Source organism: Hemibagrus wyckioides, linkage group LG01 (genome assembly GCF_019097595.1).
Source record: "Hemibagrus wyckioides isolate EC202008001 linkage group LG01, SWU_Hwy_1.0, whole genome shotgun sequence".
Lineage (NCBI taxonomy): Eukaryota > Metazoa > Chordata > Actinopteri > Siluriformes > Bagridae > Hemibagrus > Hemibagrus wyckioides.
In genome coordinates, this window is record NC_080710.1 from 3560387 (window position 1) to 3583279 (window position 22893).

The 22893-nt window shown below is 40.3% G+C and overlaps 3 protein-coding genes across 10 annotated transcripts in view; 2 read left to right on the top strand and 1 right to left on the bottom strand.

Annotated features, from left to right (window-relative positions):
• Positions 1-785: 785 nt before the first annotated feature.
• On the top strand, positions 786-19845 carry dtna (dystrobrevin, alpha). 8 transcript variants are annotated; one of them, XM_058393121.1, is made up of 22 exons: positions 786-1012; positions 7439-7506; positions 7781-7861; positions 9481-9694; positions 10150-10235; positions 10522-10676; positions 10811-10916; positions 11455-11621; positions 11710-11834; positions 12435-12512; positions 13321-13392; positions 13558-13650; positions 14286-14376; positions 14467-14555; positions 14630-14743; positions 16285-16381; positions 16576-16593; positions 17310-17472; positions 17576-17665; positions 17829-17886; positions 18467-18579; positions 18671-19845. In XM_058393121.1, the coding sequence occupies exons 2-22, from the start codon at positions 7440-7442 to the stop codon at positions 18706-18708; spliced, it is 2115 nt and encodes a 704-aa protein (XP_058249104.1). In that variant the 5' UTR covers positions 786-1012; position 7439; the 3' UTR covers positions 18709-19845. The 8 variants fall into 8 exon arrangements, with proteins under 8 accessions (XP_058249104.1, XP_058249035.1, XP_058249182.1 ...); XM_058393052.1 differs by lacking the exon at positions 786-1012 and adding an exon at positions 5374-5685; XM_058392637.1 differs by lacking the exon at positions 786-1012 and adding an exon at positions 7240-7284.
• A 138-nt stretch (positions 19846-19983) lies between these two features.
• Positions 19984-22893, bottom strand: part of spidr (scaffold protein involved in DNA repair) — a 34277-nt gene continuing 31367 nt past the window's right edge. The window contains exons 21-22 of the transcript XR_009204766.1: positions 20563-20646; positions 19984-20465 (exon numbers count right to left, since the gene is read on the bottom strand). The gene's annotated coding sequence lies outside the window, so the exon portion shown is untranslated. The remainder of the gene's footprint in view (positions 20466-20562; positions 20647-22893) is intronic.
• cebpd (CCAAT enhancer binding protein delta) overlaps positions 22018-22893 on the top strand; it is a 1041-nt gene continuing 165 nt past the window's right edge. Inside the window, exon 1 of the mRNA XM_058393318.1 lies at positions 22018-22893. This exon is cut by the window's right edge and continues 165 nt beyond it. Within this exon, the coding sequence (XP_058249301.1) occupies positions 22160-22893 (734 nt within the window). The 5' untranslated portion in view covers positions 22018-22159.

Below are 22893 nucleotides of genomic sequence, written 5' to 3' on the forward strand. Positions count from 1 at the left end.
GATAGATAGATAGATAGATAGATAGATAGATAGATAGATAGATAGATAGATAGATAGATCTGATAACGCATGAATGAGTGAAGGAATGAATGAATGAACAGTTGATAAATATTTAGAGAGACAGACAGATAGATATATCTGATAACGCATGAATGAATGAATGAATATTAGATAGATAGATAGATAGATAGATAGATAGATAGATAGATAGATAGATAGATAGATAGATAGATAGATAGATAGACCTGATAACGCATGAATGAATGGATAGATAGATAGATAGATAGATAGATAGATAGATAGATAGACAGATAGATAGATAGATAGATAGATAGATAGATAGATAGATAGATAGATAGATAGATAGATAGATAGATAGATAGATAGATAACGCATGAATAAATGAATGAATTATTATTTAGATAGATAGATAGATAGATAGATAGATAGATAGATAGATAGATAGATAGATAGATAGACCTGATAACGCATGAATGAATGAATGAATAGATAGATAGATAGATAGATAGATAGATAGATAGATAGATAGATAGATAGATAGATAGATTATTATTTATTAGAATATAAATAAATGAATGCATAAATAGATTGAGAAAAATATACTTTCTATAGCTAGCTAACATAAACAAGCAAACAAATAAATAATAGAAAACGAACTAAATGTTTGAGCTGCTGTCAAATAAATAAAACAATAAAAACGCCTTCACTGAACTGCGTGAATCAAACGAGTCGACACCGACTGCTCGACTCCGTAGAAGAATCGGATCAGTAAAATGACTTGTCCGTGCCCGTTGATTCCTCATAGAGAGCTTTCGCATGACGTAATCGGGAGAGACGGCGCTATAGACGGGAAAGAAAGCGCGTACAGAGAAAGACAGCGGTTCCAGGTTCACACCATGGCGATGTTTCACAGCTCGGCTTTGAGAAACCGAGAGATTATTTCCTTTTATTAGCTACAAACGTGCCTCGCGCTGATGTATGTCTCGCGCTGGTGAGTAGCAAGTGCAATTCCGGCTCGCGCTATGGATGCACTAAACAAAATATCTGAATGAAGTCGTTGCTTTTTTGTTTGTTTTGTTTTGTTTACAGAAATGCATGGACATAGCAATGCAATTTCAGAGGACTGATGAAAAATAATGCGGGGTTTTTAGATGGAAAAAGAGCGCAACATTGCTTCTGGAAACCTAATGGGTGTAATATGCATATGCTTATTATTATTATTATTATTATTATTATTATTATTTAGTAGTATTTTTTCATGCACACTGTCTGCACGGTTTTCCCCCTCATGTAATCTACATATATAAATATACATTTTAAATTGAAATTATTGTGATTCCATTCAACTAACACTTCGATTAAAATGCAAATTGTTTACATGAATCATGGGAGTGATGGCACAAGACTATTCTATAGGCCACAGGTTTCCAACCCTGCTCCTGGAGAACCCCCACTGCTGCTTATTTTAGTGTTCATCACACTCCAACACACCCAACTTCAAGAAAAATCAAGAAAGGCTGTTAATTAACTGATTAGTTGAATCAGCTGTTTTAGAGCAGGAAGAAACCTCTAATGTGGGGCTCTCTAGGACCAAGGTTTGGAATCTGTCCAATAAAGAAGCCTTAGAATACATTTAAAAAAAATTATTTAAAATGTATTTTTTATGTAACATTTTTTTAAATTATTTAATTATATAATTAATTATATTTTTTTATTTAATATATTTTTAAATTCTTTATTTAATATATTTTTTTATTTAATATTTTTTTTAATGGAATAGTTTTTGTAAAGTCAGCTAATTGAGTCTTTGATTGTTGGGAACATTTAATTCCAACTTTATTTTGGATAATACTAAAATAATAAGATTCGAATGTGGTAGCTCACTTTCTAACAGGGCGAATTAAGCTGTGACTTAATTAATTAAATAATTCCAATTGTCTGACACTGTTTTTTAAAGTAATGCTTAATTTCTTGCAACTACGGTGCAGTATAACAGTATTATAATGGGGTGCCAATATTTATAGTTTCTCTTACAATGTTTGACCTGTTGCTATGGCAACAATAAAGCCCAACCCTACACATTTCTGCTTTCTCATAACAGCATTCAGAGGGAAAAGGAAATAAAAGGCAAGGATAAAATGTGCATTTAATTCTAGCTGTGATAACTTTCAGTTTTCACCTGTGACTTTGCATGTTTTGCTTTTGGGAGCCAATAGGAGGAAGTGGGAGGGGCTAGGAACTGATTGGTCCGAAAAACCAAAAAATTGCTTTTGTTACGTTTCGTTAAAAAATTAGCCTATTTTTTTGGTCTGCGAGGATTATTTTGTTAGCGTGTTAGCATCTCTAAATGATTTCTTGCCAAAAAGAAAAAGGGATATTTTGATACCAGATCTTCTAGCATGGAACAGAAACAGTTGTGGTTGCTTTAAAAAATAAAACAGATTGAAATAGTTTTAATCACACAGCTCTACGCAAACACAAAGTGTTCCAACAATTTTTGGCACCCATGAAGTAACCCCAGCCAACACTGATCTCTGGCAGTCCTGGAATTTTTACCCCCACCCTTCTGGCTGCTAGCAAAGAACCTGAGTCAGTGCTGTTCTATAGCAGTGTGAGTCCATGGTGGAGGTGTGAAACATGGCAGAAAACAAAACAAAGCATCGTAATGCAGAGAAATGAGCATTTGTAGCATTTAAGCTTGTCCTGGAGTATGTTTAGAAGTGTGTTTTATGCAAGCTCGTTTTCTGCACAAGTTCGGTTCGGCGCCGATCCACGTCACAAACTACACTAGATCATCGTCATCTTCTTTAATCACAGGTCTATCGTTAGGGGATCTTCATCATAAAGTCTGACACAGAGAACATGTTACCCTGTACAGAATCCAGCTGACATATTTTTCACGCTTCACCTCACACAGTCCTAATCTTAACAGAATGCTGAATTCACACATTCTAAATCCAGCTTAATCCTCAGCACATCTTATACACTTATGTAAAAGAAAGAAAAGGAAAATAAATAATGAGGGCTTTTCAGAGTCCTCTTCGATGAGTGTTCACATGGGAAGACTTGGCTGTTGTTGAAAAACAGCTGTAAACGTGTCAGGAATGACCGGGATGTCCATTTTTACCGAGTTCTGCGCTGACACGGGAATGTTTCGCATCAAAATTAATGTTCCGTGTCATAACACTGAGTGCTGAAAGTGGTGTGAGTTACAGAGCTGTTATTTAGTGGAACTTCACAAGAATCTAACAGCTTTCTTTTTTACGGGAAGACAGCGGCACATTTCCATAGCAGCCATGATAAATAAATCCAGGTGCTGTGTAGAGAGATGAGTGCTGTCTCCTCTATTTGTGAGGGAAAAATCTGTACGGTACGACGACATTAGGACACGTAGGATTCTATATAGGTTATGTTTAAACATGTAAACTAAAAGAAAAAGAAAAGACGCCAAGAACAGGAAGTAGCCTGATAGACCTATAGCTGTTATGTCACCTGTCATAAGTTGTCGTAACAGCTGATGTCATGTTATTTTGTCATGCTATGACAGCTTACGTCATGACAAAAGTGTGCTCTGTGTCATCCACGATGTCAAACTATGCTACGGCTGCACTATGTCACGTGATAACAGCCTGACATGACAGGTATGCTCTACATGGTGTTATGGCAGGATATGTCATTAGTGTGCTGTACGTCATGTGACATTTAATGGCATGACATAAATTTGTCAAGTCATGTGACTTTGGATATTATGACAACGTATGTCATGACATCAGTCTACTCCAAAAATGCTTTGACGACTGGCATCATGACAACTTACGGTCCTCTCTGAAAGTATCGGAACAACAAGGTCAATTATATTGTTTTTGCTATACACTAAAGTCATTTGGGATCGATGATAGTTCAGAATCTAAGCTATCATTTCCTGATATTTACATCTAGGTCTATTGAACTATTTAAAACATGACATATTCAAAATATTGGAAATATTGGAACATGTGAATGTCCTGTTAGATTGATTCTCTAAACAATTAATAGCTCCGATTATCTACTCTTGGATTAAGTCCTAGGTTTAATTTGTGGAGACTGTGTTTATTGTTGTAAAGGCTAAACCACCATGAAGACCAGAGAGCTGTCTTTGAGATAAAAGCAGAACAATTTGAAGTAGAGAAAACAAGAAAAATCAATCGGAGTCATCGCACAAACATGGGAACAGCCGATACAGGAAATCTGGAATGTTCTGAAATACAAAGAAACCACTGGTGTACTAACAACCAGAACTGGTCTGCCAAGGAAAACAGTAGCAGCTGATGACAGAAACATTGTGAAAGCTGAGAAGTAAAACCCAAAAAATAACAGTCAGTACATACGAGAAGGCCAGATTGTAAATCATAAAGAAGAACAGAAGCAAGATTAACCTTTACCAAAGTGACAGAAAGGCCAAATTATCAAGGAAGAAAGGATCTGCTCATGATCCAAAACATACCAGCTCATCTATCAGCCAAGGTGGAAGCAGAGTCATGGTTTGGGCTTGCATGGCTGCTTCTGGAACGGACTCACTAATCTTTATTGATGATGGAACTCGTGTTCATCGCAGCAGAACAAATTCAGAAGTTTGCAGAAATGTTTTTTCTGCCAATTTACAGAGAAAGGCGTCCGACCTCATTGGCAGGAACTTCATCGTGCAGCAAAACAATGATCCAAAACAACAAAGGACTTCATCAGGAGAAAACAGTGGAAGGTTTTAGACCGGCAGTCTATAAGTCAGTCGCCAGACTTAAAATCAACTGAGTGGCATTTCACCTCCTGAGGAGGAGCCAGAATGGAGAAACAACACAAAACAAAAACCAAAAGAATGGACCTTGCTGTTCCAATACTTTTGGACATCAAGTTGTGCCAAGATGTCATTATATGCTAAGTGTTCTATTATTGGACGTCAACTGTTTTGACATGGTTTTTCTTCTTTACATGTCTTGAAATAATCATTATAATGTCCATTATACAAATCGGTTCCTGTGCTACATCAGCGATCGACACTTACAGCTTCACCTCTGTAACACTATATAAATGTTATATTGGAAACATCACCTTATTATCGATTACACACATTCGTGTGCGTGTGCAATGTCTGCAATACAAGAGCCTGAAGGAGCTACATGAGGAGTAAGGTAGTAGAACGAGCAGATTAATCCGAACTTGCAGCTGGAACTACTTTTAGAGCCACAGTTAAGAGATTCTCGAATGTACCAGCGTAGGTTTCGCGTTCGATCTCTCCTCAGCCGCCGCTCTGTATTGTCTTCCTTTTAATTACGTTCATACGCAGTGCCTGTAAGAGGCAAAAAGGCGCCAGAAGGAGACCCAGCAAGTGCAAGCGGAGCTAAGGCAGCCGTCTGAGCCGAGCAGGAATGTGAGGCTCGCTCATTTGAAGTTAAAGATAGAGGCAGCGCAGGCTGGAGCCTGACAGTTTCTAATTTCAGCCGGCTGCTCTCGCTTCACTGCACTGCTTTTGTTGTGGTGCTCGGGCCTGTTGAGAAAGCGAGAGGGACGTCTACGGCAGGAGCAACGGTACAGGCAACACAACTTTGTAAATACGAGCGCGCGAGAGAGAGAGAGAGAGAAAGAGAGAGACAGAGAGAGATAGAGACGGACCATGGTGCTCTCTGGCGGGTATGTCTTCATCCTTCACATGAAAAGCACCGTTACATATTCATGCTTATTTCTAGAACATCTGGTTTAGATACTCAGTGACATTTTACTCAGTATTTTTCTTCAACATGCAGTTCGTATCAGCTGTTGGCGGGTGTCTGTGTGTTTTCCAGGATCAAGGGCAGGACATTCTCTGAACCTAATCATGCAGTACAGTACCAGATTGTCAGGATTTAGCCGTGTTTCAGGAGTTTCATAGAAAAATGGAGGGAGTCTCCAGTGCCAGTCATGACTGCATAATTTAAACCCACGATGCTGACATACCTCACAAAGAAAGAACTGACCATAGTAAACGATAACGCTACCAACAACACGGAAAAGAAACAGATGTTTTTCTTCAATAAATTTGGAAACTCCAAAAATAACCGTATTGCATTTTTTCCAGTTCTTAGAAGATCAGTTTATTTTGGAGGAACTCTAACTGGGTACATTTCTCCTACAGTTGTTTTATGGTTGTGTTATTTCAGGCTTTGGCACCCGGCTCTGCAAGCTTTACGTCCAGGCTATGTTTAGCTTGCTGGCTGAAGTTCAAGATGCCTGATTCATCCTGATGCTCTACTTGTGACTCACCTTCTGCTGCCATAGTTGGTTCCACATGGATACCCTAAAGCAGTGCTTCTTAAAGTTTTTGTAGCCCTTTTTTTCACTCTAAAATATATCCCTTACCTCTTATTATGGACTTGTATCATAAGCATTATTTAAAATTCCCAGCAATAGAATATATTAGGTCTGAGTTGAGTTTGGTGCTTGGACCCCTAAATATAACATCTTCGATAATGCAAGTTGTGATTCCAGCAACTGGTATTTTAAGACATGGTCAGTTTTTACAGATCCACGGGTGGTCCCCCACTATGAGAACCACTTCTCTAAAGTCTCAAACTTCTCCTCATTTGCATAATGTAAATTTGTACCTACTGTACCTGCTGCTAGACTCACAAAAACTGTCCTAGGCTCACCCCAGAATCCTACAAGAGTCCAAAATTATTTAAAATGGGAAAGGTTCTTAATTTAAATCAGCCATCAATTGCCTCAATACAATCACTCGCCTATAGACCCTTTAAAATAAAAATCAGGGATAGAAAATGCGGACTTTGTCCCGCATTTCCTGTCAAATGTAGTGAGGTAACCTTGAAATGAGATGATTTTAAAATAAAAACTGATATGATGATACACGATTGAGTCATGCAATAGAGTCATGTGCAGGATACTGAGAGATAATTATTCTTCATCCTACTGCGATCTCAGTGTGCATGATTGTTCAGACTAGCGTAAATATCACACGAGTTAGCATCAGCCTTAATTCTTCCAACATACACCATCCCTCACTGTTCTCCCAGTGCTGTGGTGCGCTCTCTGGTTTCACCTTCCTTTTGGGACATGGTTGATTGGATTCCCTGTTGCTGTAGCGATGTATCACATGATCAGGATGACAGGGTTAGCTGTGTGCAGTCAGCCATGGCTCTTCACTATTGTGCTCACACTCTTCTTTGTCCCGCTTTTGCAGCGACACAGACTGTACTTTCTGAAGTGCTTGCATGCATTAACCACATTATCGCAGAGGTATACAAAAAAACATATAGCTGACTATTACTGATACCCAAAATACACACCAACAGCCACTGGGATTACTGGGAGTACATTTTAAGCTTGATGGGAAACATGAGAGTGATCATGAATAGCGTAAAGTTTCTCTCTTCTTTGTCGTTTGTTCCAGAATGATCGAGGAAGCTGAGCGTAGCAGCAGCGCCATGGCAGACAGAAGACAACTGTTTGCTGAGATGCGTAAGTGACGCACTGTTTTTATCCATTTATAGTTACATGAAACAGATTGCTCACTTTATTGCAGAGTATTCTCCAAAGCAGTTTTGGCTCTAAGACAAAAACTGTAGCTTGTAGCAAGAAGCTGGAAAAGCATAAACATTAAAAACCAAAAAAAAAAAGGTTAGGCTCTGACCTGTTATGAAGACTCTGGAGTGTCCTTTCATGAATTGAAAACGTCACCAGATCAACAGTCGTGCAGATTTTTTTGAAATTCAGATCCTTCTTCTCTTTTCAGGAGCTCTACAGTTGGATTCCATCAGACTTTCCACCTACAGAACTGCATGCAAGCTCAGATTCATTCAGAAGAGGTGCAATCGTGAGTAAATTGAGGGCAAGAAGCCTTTATTATCGTCACACATACAATAGAGCACAGTGGAAATCTTTTCTTCACGTATCCCAGCTGAGGAACTTGGGGTCAGAGCTCAGGGGCAGCTATGAAACAGTGTCCCTGGAGCAGAGAGGGTTGCTCAATTGCCCAACAGTGGAGCTTGGTGATGCTGGGGCTTGAACCTCAACAACCCAGAGCCTTAACCACTTATCCACCTGAACCACCACTGCCCACATTTTTTTATTTTTTAATATATGTTACATTTAATGTCGTGAACCGTCTACAAAATACAGGTTAGTTCCTGTTCTAAACCTACAAACTCCCAAAAGATTTGCTTCAACAATTCCTCGGACCATTTCTACAGAACGTGGTCCGACTTTTCTTCAGTTCCCCATTTACTGTTTGATGCCAAAAAACGCTTATTGAACCTTAAAACCATGTTTCTTATCTTATCCTGTCATATACAAAGTCTCACCTCAGACATTTTTAAGAAATACACAGTTTAGAAGGAAACGGCAGGGATCGTCGGTGCGTCTGGTGAGCGGACATACAGTGGCTAGTTTGTTTTGTTAACCTGTTAAAGAAAGCAGTACGAAGCAGCGTGTGAATGGGACATAAGCAAGATTGTTGCCTTATATCATTTGCAATAGTGTTGAAAGTTATTTATAGCTACATCAGTTTCTTATATGAATTAAAAAAAAAAAAAGGTTAAGCATCATTTCTGTTTAACAGCTTGATAACTGAGGCTACTTGCAATGAAGTTGTTCCCAGGTCTGTTTTTGGGTGCTCAAGCTGTCCCCAAGCTTATTTTGGTGTCCTTAAAGTGTCCCCAGGTCTATTTTGATGTCATTAAAATGTCCCTAATTCTATTTTTGTGTCATTAATGTGTCCCTAGGTCTATTTTGGTGTCCTTAAGATGTCCCAGGTCTGTTTTGGTGTCATTAAAATGTTCCCAATTCTATTTTTGGTGTCCTTAAGATGTCCCCAGGTCTATTTTGGTGACCTTAAAGTGTCCCCAGGTCTATTTTGGTGTCCTTAAGATGTCCCCAGGTCTGTTTTGGTGTCATTAAAATGTTCCCAATTCTATTTTTGGTGTCCTTAAGCTGTCCCCATGTCTATTTTGGTGTCCTTAAGCTGTCCCCATGTCTATTTTGGTGTCCTTAAGGTGTCCCCAGGTCTATTTTGGTGACAAAGTGTCCCCAGGTCTGTTTTGGTGTCCTTAAAACGTCTCCAGGTCTATTTTGGTGTCTTTAAGTGTCCCCAGGTCTATTTTTGTCTAACATCTAGGACTTTTTACACTATGTTTTTTGTTTCTTATGTTCTGTAAAGCTGTGAGACAATTTTCATTGTTAAAAGCGCTATACAAATAACATTGAATTGAATTGAATATTTTGGTGTCCTTAAGGTGTCCACATGTCTGTTTCTGGGTGTTCAAGATGTCCCCAGCAGCACAGATATCCATCAGTGGGACATGTAGTAGAATTAAACCGAACACAGTTAAAACTCTCACTGGCTTGACACTGGTCTCAAATCCTGTTGTGTTTGGCCTGTTTGTCACAGTCCTACCGGCCATTATCATCCTTACCTTCTCCACCCTCTGCTTGCAGTGCACTTAGTAGACATCTGGAACATTATCGAAGCCTTCCGGGAGAATGGCCTTAACACCTTGGACCTCAACACAGAGTTCTCAGTCGCACGACTCGAAGCAATACTGTCCACCATCTTCTTCCAGCTGAACAAGCGGATGCCCACTACACACCAGATCAACATGGAGCAGTCCGTGTTGCTTCTGCTCAACTTCCTGCTGGCGGCATACGACCCGTGAGTCTCTTTTGCGTGAATAGATTTCCTATCACGGTTGAACACAAGCAGGGTTGCCTGGTATAAATTGGCTAGCAAGGCTAATCCCTCCCTCTGTTTCAGGTAAAAATATGTAAGTTTCTATGTTGGCTTATACATAACATTGGTAGAAGGCTCTGAAAAAGCAAAGCTGAGGCTGGTTTCTTTCTAGACCAAGTTGTATCAGTGACAATTGTGTCCTGATGATTTCTTTTAAGCATACAAAGCAAGTAAACATATACAGTAAACAGCTGCCTCTGGTTACATGGGTAATGTTTCACATGAACATCTTTTCCGAACCAATCAGCACTGGTTCCTCTCGAAGAGCGACTTTTCATTTTTCTTTTATAGTATTAACTATCTTTAATGGTTTATCTTTTCCCATTCTCCCTTGATTTACCTTTCATCTCCCCACCTTTTCACCTTTTTTCTTGTAGGGAAGGTCTTGGCAAGATCTCGGTGTTTGTCGTGAAGATGGCGCTTGCTACGTTATGCGGAGGGAAGATTATGGACAAATTAAGATGTAAGCTCCACCTTGAATTATACCCCTGATTAATGAGGTAATCGAGTAATTCTGATTGATGAAACTTGAGCTAAAGAGCCTAATGTGTCTTTTTATCATGATTTAACAAGGTCACACAAAGCAAGCTTCAGTGATTAAACAGGACCTTGAACTTTTCCAGTATCTAGTCACCAATGGCTGTTTTTTTTGGCCAACGGTGTCTGGTCACTTGGACATTTTTTTTGTGCAGCAGTTTTGAGGATTCCACTTGCAAGCCTTTACTTATTTTTCTATCATTCTTGCACAGATATTTTTTCTCAGATAGCCGACCCCACAGGCGTGATGATTTATTCCCAGTTCGACCAGTTCTTGAAGGAGGTGCTCAAGCTACCCGTTGCCGTTTTTGAAGGACCGTCTTTTAGCTACACCGAGCAGACCGCAAGGACTTGCTTTGCACAACAAGTAGGTACTACTGATACGCAACAGATTCATTATAGTCGTGGAATTGTAGATAACTCTGCAGTTCCAACTGGAAATCTTGAAGATTCTTGAAGAAAACTTCATTGACCGCTTGTAATTTGTCTGATTTACCACAGAAACAGGTTTCTCTGAACACGTTCCTGGACACCTTCATGTCCGATCCTCCGCCACAGTGTCTTGTATGGTTGCCACTTATGCATCGGCTTGCTAATGTGGAGAACGGTGAGTTGTTTTTTTTAATCATCTTCTCAGGCCAAAGAACCTGGCCACTTTAGAGGCAGCACCAATGCATGTTTCTACAAATAACCAAGCAGTCATTAATGCACAAAATCAAACAAGATCTTCAATCAGTGTTGACACCACACACTGGAATGAAGGAAAATGATGTGATCTCAGAGACTTTGACTGTGGTGTGGGGGTTGGATGGCGTCCGATGGGATTAAGTGTTTGGTGCAGGAAACAAGAAGCATCTCCGAATGCACAACCTTGACCATGGTAGGGCTAGAAAAATGAAGGGTTCTACTCCTGTCAGGAACCAGAGTCTCGAGCAGACTAGATTGGAAAGACATCTTCTGAATACTGATAGAAATATTTGGAGCGTTTTGTCACATTGTAGAACTTTTGTCCGTATTAAATGTACTTAAAAGCTTATGCTTATCTCTCACAACATAATCAAGATGGCATGAGTCCACTGGAAACGAGGGAACAGAACATTTGGTATGCTCAAAGGTGGCTTGGTTTGTTTTCCTTTCGCCTGTAGTCTTCCACCCAGTTGAGTGCTCCTACTGCCACAGCCAAAGCATGATGGGATTCCGCTATCGTTGCCAACAATGCCATAATTACCAGCTCTGTCAGGAGTGCTTCTGGAAGGGACATGCCTCCGGCTCCCATAGCAACCAGCACCAGATGAAGGAATACACATCGTGGGTAAGGCACACCATTGGTTCAACCACAAAGCAAAGAATTTTAGGGGATAAAACAAAGTGCCTAACATTAAACCTCCCCCCCCCTCCAGAAATCTCCTGCTAAGAAGTTATCAAATGCCATCAGCAAGTCTCTGAGCTGTGCCTCAAACCGGGAGTCACTCCATCCCATGTTCTCTGACGTTCCTGAGAAGCCTCTAAACCTTGCTCATGTGGTGTAAGTCAATCCTGTGGTGTCTTTATATGCAGTAATGATGTCATAACGTACCCCAATGATGATCTGTGCAGCCACAGTGCTGTTGAATTCTGGATTCTGATTGGACAGAAGGCATTGATATGTTTTCTAGAGCAGTATCAAACCACAGGTTGATTTTAATGCGCTTGTTCAAACAAGTTATTAATGTGGTTTTCTTGAAGGAGTCTCCAGTGTCAGGTTTTTGGAACACTCAATAGCTACACTTTCTGACACTTTAACATGAGTACTGCTTAACATTAAATGTAAATATAAACGGATAAAAAGTATGAGGAGTTGTTGACTTGGTGTGTTATAAGAGGAATACGTAAACACTGATCCATTTCTAGGGAAAGCACTGCTCTTAACAGATTTTTTTTCCCCTTTTTTTTGCTGCCAAAAATAGTGACACTTGGTAAGTCAACCATGTTGTTCAAATACTCCATTTATCATCTATGCTTAGATGGTGTAAAAAAAATAACCATAACGTAGAAGCTCGACACATCACTCACTCGAGTTCTCTATCATCATTGTGTCCTTTTTTGTGTGTTTTTTTTTTTTATCTAACTTGTGTCTCTGCTTCAGGCCTCCAAGGCCAGTGAACAGTGTTAATGAGTACACCCTGTCCCACACCATGCCCTCGACCAACAAGCCCATCAGAGTGTGAGTGCAGCATTGAACACACACCATTATACTGCTACACTGCCAAAATAAGGTCACCTTAATAGTAGTAGTAGTTCCTATTATATATATATATATATATACACACATACATAACAATAAACCCAATATAAGATTACTAATCCTATGTCTCACTCAATTCAAGCTTCTTTTCTAACATGGAACAAGATTATTTCCAGCTTGAAATGGCAGGAAATAGATTGAACAATCTTTTGTTTGGTTTATTATAATCTTATAATCAGAAATACCAGATGAATTTGACCATATTCAAGGTCATTCCACTTGCTAAGACGTCATTTTTTGCAGGCATCAACCAAATCACGAGTCATTTTATTAGGGTCTGTAGAGCAATAAAAAACACTCAAGTGCAGTGTAATGGGATGTAAGGAGCAGGATTATTAGGAATGCTGCTTTGTATTATTATGACCTCATCCTCAAACGTACAGAAGATTGAAGATGCTCATATCTACAAACCACAAATGGTGCCAATATTTAAGGATTAGATGTTGGCTTATCAATTGCTGACCTTGTGCTATAGTGACACGGGAGACACTTGTGCAGAAGACTACACTTTGCTGCTTTTTTTTTAGTTAAACCAAATGTAAAAGAATGCGAAAAATTCACAGAAGGGGAAAGAGCTTAATAGATGCTTCTGCTTTAATTTTGCGCTAACTTTATCTCTGGGAATTGTGAAAAAAACAAAAACTACAGACTATAAACAGTATATGTGAAACCAACCCACTAGAACATATTGAACGAGTGGCTGATGGTTCACCTCTTTCGCTTCCAGAGCTGGGAATGAGGACAATAAACCGAGAAAGCTCCTGACCAGGGATACTCCAGACCTACTGAAAGGGAAAGGGTAAGCAAGTGTGTTTTCTTTACATCCCAACAGCTTAGTTATCTTTCCTCTAAGGGCTATAACATTTTTCATCTGAATAAAAGGTGCAGGAAAGTATTTTTTCCTTCCTGTTTATTAGAAGAGACAGGCAGAGAATATACCATATGACTAATATGTGTTTTTCAGGGTTCAGTACAGCCTTGATATTGCGGACAGACTCGCAGATGAACATGTTCTCATTGGGTTATATGTGAACCTCCTCCAAAACAACCGCACCTGGTTAGTGTGATTAGCACATGGCTGGAACTGCAGCGACGGTTTCTTGCACCATCTTAGTCTAATATTTTTAGAGAATGGAGCTAAAAATGACCCGGGGACCATTTTGGCCACTGGTGAGATTTGCAGCTTGCTCTAACAGCCAGTGTTTATTTTTTGGAGGCTATATATATGTATATATAATTTGGCCTAATGATATTAGCTAACTCAATTAATTCCTCCTTGCTTTGTGTTACTTACCAAAAAAAATAGATTGCTAGATTGTCTATTCGTATCTCTTAACCTTAACTAACAAACTAATGCTTAAATCATGTAAGGAATTTAACAGCACATGAAGAGTTCAATTCAGATACAAAATATAATCATATTTAATTATGTTACTGAGAAACTGGGAAAGCATAAACTTTTCTTGGAACTTCTGTTGAAAAAATGTAAAGTTCCAGCTTTTAAAGAGTGCTGATATTGGAGACTCTTTCCATAAAAGTCAAATAAACAATATCAAAGATTACACACTGTTTCTTTTAAGCATTAGCATAAATAAATAATCTCCATGTGCTGTGTTCATCCTAACCAGCTTATAGTTGACTACAGCTAACTAACCTGGATATGGTTTGAAATTGCCTTCTTGTATTGATTAGTTTGCTGGAAAGCAGGACTAATAACCAGGATGATGAGCACTACCTCATTGCCCGCTATGCTTCCCGATTGGCTGCCGACAGAGCGTCAGTGGTAAGATGGCCAATCACGGCTTTTCATTTTTGCAGCAGTTGTTGAGACAACTTGACAATAAATTATCATCTGAATCTAAATATGTTGCAGCCAGCCAGAGTGCCGACTGACCTGTCTCTCTCTCTGGACACGAACAAACAACAGAGGCAACTCATCGCTGAACTAGAAAGCAAAAACAAGTAATAAAAAAAAAGGACATATTAATTTAGTGTGTATTAGTGACGCAGGTCACTTACTCTACTGCTGTTCACAGGGAAATCTTGCAGGAGATTCAGCGGTTACGACAGCAGCATGATGAAGCATCTCAGCCTCTAGCTGACAAAAGCCAGCAAAACCCTACACTGCTCACTGAGCTACGTCTTCTTAGGTATAAAAATTCACACACACAAAAACATTGTGGTCACCTGTGGTGTCTTGCTTCTTGCTAGCCATTACTTCACCTCAAGCTAAAGAGAGCGATCCCATAATGCTTTAGTCCTTCAGACTGGCCATCTTGTATCTCCTCAGCTATTTAAGTCTGAGTCTTGAACAGAAAGTGCTGGACAGACTAAAGGACTAAAGTTCTGCTGCATCACTCTCCATGTAGGGAGTGTTGGTAATGTACTGGACTGAAAGTTCAACATCACCCTATTGCTACAAGAAGGTAGCAATAGGGTGATGTTGAACTTTCAGTCCAGACTTTTAGCAGCATTTAAGATCAGTTGTCGGAGTCAGATGCCACTCGAAGGGTATGGGGAGGGGGCAAATTTTCCAGAGGCGAGTTTCTGTAATCCATTCTCAAGGTGGTAAAGTTCCCTGTGAATGAAAATGGACAGGTCCTCCTGATGGAGATACCAACACAACCAGTTCGGGTTAGTGATATGAGGAGATTAGGATAGCCGTCTGTCCAAGACTACCCCAAGATTGTATGTAGTGATATATGGTATGATCTGACAGTTATCCAGGCAGACCACAATGGTGGATCTTGACATGGTGTTGCATCTCCAGGACCCATCAGTAGCTCAGTCTTAAATATGGGATTTACTTTCAACCACCATCAATGATGAGATGTCTGCCAGGCATGCTGAGATCCAAGCAGAAATATGAGAGGATAGAAGGGGAAAGAAGAGGTGATGATTTGGGTGTCATCAGAATAAGAGTGGTATATAGCCAGTATGAGGACTGATGTTACTGAGAGGGCAGGTGTAAGGGGATTACACGGACCAAGCACTGAAACTTGTGGGACAGTGCATGGAGTAGGCATGGATGAGGATTTCACTTATCTCATCTGACATGACCGTCCCTACAGGTAAGAAGCAGGCCACTATTGTGCTTTACAGCAAATTCTAAAACTAATGCAGATGGACAGGAGTGTCTTGTGACCGACCATATCAAAAGCTGCTGAAAGGATGAGAAGGATGAAGACTTGTGACAGTTTGAGAGATCTAACGGAATGAAACCTGTCAGTAACAGGCACAAGGGCCAATTCGGTGGAATGTACCACTTTGAAGTCTTGGGGGTTGTTCTGTCCATATAATACCTTTGGAATTGACCTACACGACTGAGTTCGGTTAGTGATTTGAGGAGAAAAAGATAGTTGTCTAGAGCTACCCCTAGATTTGTGGTTTGAGACCAGGAGATGTTGCTGTAGCCAGAGGAGTCTGAACCCAATGTGGAACTTGAGAGAGATGGTGACCAGAATTTGTCACCAATCTGTAGATTTATACATTTTTATTCATATGGAGATCTAGATTTAGATTTTTAGATATAAGGAGAGAGGGACAGTTGTCCAGAGCTACCCTTAGATTTGATGTGTCAGACAAGGAGATGTTGGAGTAACCAGGAAACCAATGGATATCCAAAGATTTGGAGTTTTCAGTGATTAGTCATAGTTTAGTAATGTCTCCATTGTTCCATCTGTTCCATTAGGCAGAGGAAGGAAGAACTGGAAGACAGGATGTCTGCTCTTCAAGAGAGTCGAAGAGAGCTGATGGTGCAGCTGGAACAGCTCATGTTACTGTTGAAGGTAGGAGATATTTGATTAAATGCAATGAGAAAGGCTGATGCAACCAACTGCTGTAGACAAGACATGATGCAGATTTATAAGTAACCAGTTCATCTTCCAACCAGGTATATGTAGGAAAGGTACATTTGTAGTTTGAATAATTTGGTGTGACCTGATGCACCATCACAGTAAACACATAATGGTTTCATTTACAGGAGGAAGAACGGAAGCAGGTAGTAAATTTATAAACCTATTTGGACTGTGAGTGTGGAGAAATGTCTAAGGGATGAGTAGCACATCTGGGTTTGAATGCATGGTTTTTATTGCTTCGTAGTGAGAAATTTCCAGACTATTCCCACTAATGTGTCATAATTATGAACCCAGTGTGATGGGGTATGAAACTCGAGACATGGTGAAACTCTATGCCTTTTAATGGTGCAAGTATTTTTCCCAGAATTCAGCCAAAGTGACATCCGAGGAGTTTTCCCAAACCACCAAAGACACATAATAAAATGATACCTAGAAGCAATTAGGGAAAAACCTGCACAGTAGCTTATACATGCAATCAGCCAATCATGTAGCAGCAGTGCAATGCATAAAATCATGCAAGACCTTCAGTTAATGATAACACCAGTTGATAAGAAAGGTCAGAGGAGAATGGCCAGACTGGTTCGAGCCGACAGAGAAGGTAACGTTAACTCAAATAACCCATTGTGGTGAGCAGAAAAGCATCTCACGATATACTGAATCTTGAGAACAGCATCAGCCCAGAAAAGCAATCTTTGGATGGGTGACTTCTGACTGCATGAATGTTTCTACTAAAGTAACTAACATGCTAAGGTCAGGTCAGTGTCTTTGCTGTGTTGAGATAAATCCACCACCAAAATAACGTCATTTTTTTTCTTACATCATGTTCCATGTCTGACACAGTTATATTACTTTGTGTCAGAATCAAGGTCCAGGCTGCTCCTCTCGTTCTTCCCCAAGCCACACAGCCAGCAGCTCCATCCCCATGCCAGTACCGTCAACTTCCGGCAACACGACACCCAGTCAGACGCCTCAGGACTCGCTCATGGGGCTAGGAGGAGACGTCATACAAGCTTTTTCTCAGAGTACTGTTATCTATACCTAAAAATACGATTATCACTGATTGTCACAGTCAGAATGAGGTTATTTCCTGTATCTAATCCGTTTGTTGGTTTTCCGGCGGTTTAGGTTCAAGACGAAACTTGAGGAACGACCTGCTCGTGGCTGCGGACTCCATCACCAGCACCATGTCATCACTGGTTAAAGAGCTTAACTCGGGTAAACTGTCCCTTATTGTAAGCAACGAAACAGCATGCTGATATAGGAAAATAATAATCATCAGTGAAGCATTACTGTTTAACAAGGGTTGTTTTCATTTAGCTCTTGTACTAAGTCACAATTCAAGCACTTCTAAGCCATTCTCATGCCATATCATTTCTAGAAGCTGGAAGCGAGTGCGACAGTAACACTGACGCCGAAGCTGATGGATACACGTCACGGTAACTGTGTTAAAACACTCACACCGAATGATCCATGCTGCAGAAGTCAAGGGGGTAGAGCTGGATCTGATCCAACTCCTCTTGTACTAACCACAAGCCCACACAACACACAGCTCCACCTCATGGGCTTTTGGCTCAACTTAGGCCAGCTCTGCCCGGGTAGGAGGTGCTGGATCAGATCTGGCTCCACCTCATGGACTTGCATGGTTGGTTGCACAGACATTCTTAAGGTCCAATTATGTGCCCACATTTCTGTAAGGTGGATCTCACTAAACCCTGAGTGTAATGCTTGGCTTTAGGGATGTAATAACACAGTCTCACCAGCAGGGGTCAGAATCAGCAAGACATTTGTAACTTATTGATCTCTTGAACATAAACCGTAGAAAACAAACAAAACAAAACAAAAATCGCAAAAAGTTCATTAGTTATTGTACGATTGTCTGAGATTTTAATTGCACTGACAAATTCCTGAAATGTTTGTGCATCTTGAATAAGGAAAAAAATGATCAGATTGTTGTTTTTTGTTTCTCTTGGTATGTAACACACACCTTTTCTGGTATTGGGTGTTTATTGGGACCAGGGTGTTAAATGAGGACCTGGAAGAAGAGGGAGGCTATGAGAAGGAGCTGGAGCGGCGTCTGGAGAGAGAACTGAGGATGGACGAGAAAACACCTGCTGGAGGAAGTTTACATGGTGCGCACACACACACACACACACACACACAAAGTGAACACCAGCAAGAATGATTAAAAGTGTCTCTCTTACAGGCAGAGGAATCACACAGTACTGAAGAACCGAGGACTTGACAAGGACGAGGGCTGAATCTACTGAGCATTAACACCACTTCTGTAAATAAATGTTTTTTTTTTAAATCTAAAAGAAAAAAAAATTGTGTTTTAGAAAAATACTGTGAACTGACTCAGAGATTATGCAGAGCAGATACGTCGTAACACCACCAGTGCCATAAAATGAAGACGCATGGACATTGTTTTGCCGAACATTTTGTGTACTGTACTTCAGAAAGTGGCGGGAAAATCAGGTCAAACAAAGCTGCTATCTTTTATAGCGTACGTCACACCTCGCACTGACTCGCCTGGCTAGATTTTCGCTCTCAACGTCGCTGGAGATTTTCTGTTTCTTTTCAGTCTCGGCCGCTTCTTCGGGTTTTTCATTTGAAGCGGATTTTAAGCTTGACGTAACTTCGATATATAAATTCGTATATTCGCACCTGAAAATCCCAAATGACTACACTGCCTTAGCTTAGCTAATCGGGTTAGCGCTTGAAGAATTGCGATAAATTATTAGCATTTTTTTTTGGTCATTTTACACTGGTTCACAAAAATGAGTGAAATGAGCAGCTCGATTCACCAAGAAAGTGAATTGACCAATGTCAATTCAAAATACGGTTGAAAAAAAGCTGACTCATCTTTAGAAACATTTCAATAGAAATTTTGTAAATTTGAAATTCTATACACGTCACGTTAAATAAATTTTCTTGGGTTTGAGGAATTAACAAATTTTTACGTTTGTGAACTTGCTAGGGGGTTTGCCTATAAAAATAAATGTAAAAAAATATCGTTTTAATTTTTATTTAACGTGACGTGCGTATAATCCAAAAATTCATACTGAAACACCTTCAATACAAAAAAAATATGCTAATGAGTTAAAACACTGTGTTCATTACATTACTAAAGCACATGTTTGAAGTCATTCATTCGTTCATGCACTAAACAAATACAAGTATTTTAATTTAATGTTTTTAAAACGTTCACCGTTTCGGCACAGCAGAAAATATATATATATATATATATTCCACACTCTTGTACACATTTTAAATAATACTCTGTCCACCATGTTGAACTGGTTTGTTACATTTTGCATGGCAGCAAGTTAAAAAGAAAAACAAACAAACAAACAAACAAATAAATAAATAAATAAAGGTGTTCTGTGGTATTCGGACTTGCACGACTGTCAGTGTCTTTGGATGAGCATGACTTCACACAGGCTCACGTCTCACACCGTTCCATCGTCACGTCTCTGATAGTTTGTTATATATTTGTTCTATAGTAACAGTTTACGCAGAGCTGGATGCTTCATGTAATTTAATTTATATTTATTATGCCCCTTTTTTAAAATTAAAAGGAGGTTTATTTATGGAACATTTATGGAAGGAGCTCAGTGTCAGACTTAAAATTTTTTTTTAATTAATTAATTAATTTAAAAAAGGGTAATCTTAAGCAGATTTCTGTGCTAGACGGGGGAACAAAAAAAAAACAAAAAAAGAAAACCCAGTTGTCTAACTCAGGGAGAAATCCAGATTTATTTTGAACATTATAGAGACATGCACAATAAAATGTTTGTGGATTAATTATAGAACCTCGCGAACTTTTAAAGAGTACAGGGTCTCTTAGTTGAGGGTTTTTTTTACGGGATAATGTTTTTGATTTTGTGATTCAGTAATAAATATTTAAAAGTTTGATGATGTCATGTAGCAATTTTCCAAAAAAAAAAAAAAAAAAAAAAAAAATCCTGGACTGGCGTCAGCCTGCGCTGAGATACATCCATCAATGGAAAGGATCCTAGATAGAGAGAGAAACAAACATACTTTAGGTCTCAGGAAGAAGCGGTGTATATAAAACAGCAATTTTGTGGAAAAATCAAAAAGAAATCACCAACCCCAATCTCCAAATGGTCCAAAACTAAGTGGGAAAGTTGGCTGAAGTTCCATGTGTGTCCGCTAGGGGGCGTACAGCGGGAGCGCTGTGTAATAAAAATGTTCTGATTAGAACATCCAGGATCCGCTTGTTCTCGGCATGAGAACACAATGAATCACAAAATTAACTCATTTTTTTTTTCTTCCTTCTTTGAATTTCGAGCCAAACGCATAGCTGACAGAAAAACCCCAACAACAACACTATGTTCTGTTTATTCTACTGACAGAATTAAAGAAAATCAGCTACCTTTTTTTCCTTTCATACACCTTTGGTACCTTTACTATAGGTTTCTTAAGTCTAGAAATATCCTGTGTGAACAATTTACCTTTAAAGTGTTCCTAAAAACCAAAAGAAAATGAATACGGTCCATTCATGCGACTAATTCTGTGCTTTTGGATTTGAATTTCTAGCCAAAAAGCCGTTCTTCTGCTCTCTGAAACAGTACTAAAGGGTACCTTTCCTATCCGCTGAAGTGGTAGTACCTTTATGTGTACACAATTTCCATTCATTCAACTTTTCATTTTAAGAAAAGACAAATACTTAAGACACAAACGGTGTAATGCTTCAGATACTCGCCTAGGGTTAACTTGAGTACCCTTTGTTTTCCCCCTTATCTTGTACCTGTAGCATGTGCACAAGGTTTGTAAACTAAACTGTGTATTATTATGTACATTTATACAAGTTTAAGGAAGAAACGTGCAAGTTAAAGGAACGGTGTTGAAGGTACAGCCATCCCAGAGAAAGCACAGTACTAGTTAGTCCTAGTTAGTTTTTAGTAAAGCTTTAAATGCAAGTCTTGAGATTGTAAAAGGTACCATAGGTACCATTGGGTTACTTATTCCTCATAGTGCACGGCCTGGTCCATTGTTCCTGGAGTGATACGCTTTAAATGTACACCTTTTCGTACCTGCAGTCCACCTAGAAAGGTGTGTACGGTGTCGCTTCACTACAAACCCAAAATACACCTTAGGTACTTGACACACATTTAAAAGTGATGGAGGAATATTTAAAAACATAAAAAATAACAAGTATAAATGGTGTCCAGTGACCAGGACAAAACCTGACCAGGACAAAACCTGGAAATGTGCCCTAAAGTCAAAATGGTTATGTTTGGAAACTAGACACTATCTCTCCATGTGACAATAAAAGTACAGTAAGGTGTATGGCTGATCTCAACGACATGGAAAATTACAGTAAAAGTTCTGTGTGTGTGTGTGTGTGTGTGTTTTCACTGTGCGTGTAACAAAACTTGGTCGAAGTTGACTCGTAGTAATGTGGTGGGTGTGCGCGCGCCCTTCTCGCCTGCAAATGAGAGCCCAGGCAGAGCACGTGACTTGCAACGGCAACGACTGGCTTCCCAAAGGGGGTGGTGAGGCCGTGACGTCAGCTGGGAGTGTGTATAAACTTTGGCACACACACAGGTTGCTTTTTAGACGCATGAGAACCCCGTGAAAGTGTGTGCGAACCGTCCATCCATCTATCCATCCATCTCAGAGCGCACGAGACCCTGGTTCCTATAGCACGAGGTGGCTGCAGTAAAAAGTTTTCTGAACTGTTGCATGAAGACGAGCAGAGCTGCGTTCATGTGCGAGCCGTGCAGCCTGGACTCTGAGTGCGTTTCTCCACCATGCTACATGAGCTGGGCGATGGAGCCTGCGAACTTCTACGACAGTAAGCTGACAGGGGACGGAAAATGTCCCGAGGACAACATCAGCATGATCACCACCACCACCACCACCACTAACAGCAGCAGCAACAGCGTGGTGGAGCTGAGCAACGCGCCTGCCATGTACGACGACGAGAGCGCGATCGACTTCAGCGCGTACGTCGACTCCATGACGTCTGCGCCCAACTTCGAGCTGTGCAACGACGAGCTCTTCGCCGACCTCTTCAACAGCGCCGTGAAGCAGGAGAAGTCGGAGTTCTACCACCACCTGTCCGCGTTCAGCGCCTCCAAGGACTACCCGATCAAGCAGGAAGCCGACTGGAGCGACAGCGACGCGCCGTCGTCCCTGCCGTCACAGATCGAGACGTGCGCGCAGACGTCGGTGAGCATCCACACGGGACAGCCGACGCCCCCGAGCACGCCCGAGCCCTCGTCCTCGCCCTCGTCCTCCGGCTCTCCACGCAGGACGCTCAAGGATAAGAGCAAGAAATCGGTGGACAGGTTGAGTCCGGAATACCGGCAGCGCCGCGAGAGGAATAACATCGCCGTGCGCAAAAGCAGGGACAAGGCCAAGAGACGCAATCTGGAAACGCAGCAGAAGCTGATCGAACTGAGCGCAGAGAACGA

Excerpts from the sequence above, each read along its gene's own strand:
- dtna (XM_058393052.1), top strand. Across the intron at positions 7,862-9,480 it reads CATTCAGAAGAGGTGCAATC|TGCACTTAGTAGACATCTGG; the intron begins GTGAGTAAATTG and ends CTCTGCTTGCAG. Across the intron at positions 14,377-14,466 it reads CTGCCGACAGAGCGTCAGTG|CCAGCCAGAGTGCCGACTGA; the intron begins GTAAGATGGCCA and ends AATATGTTGCAG.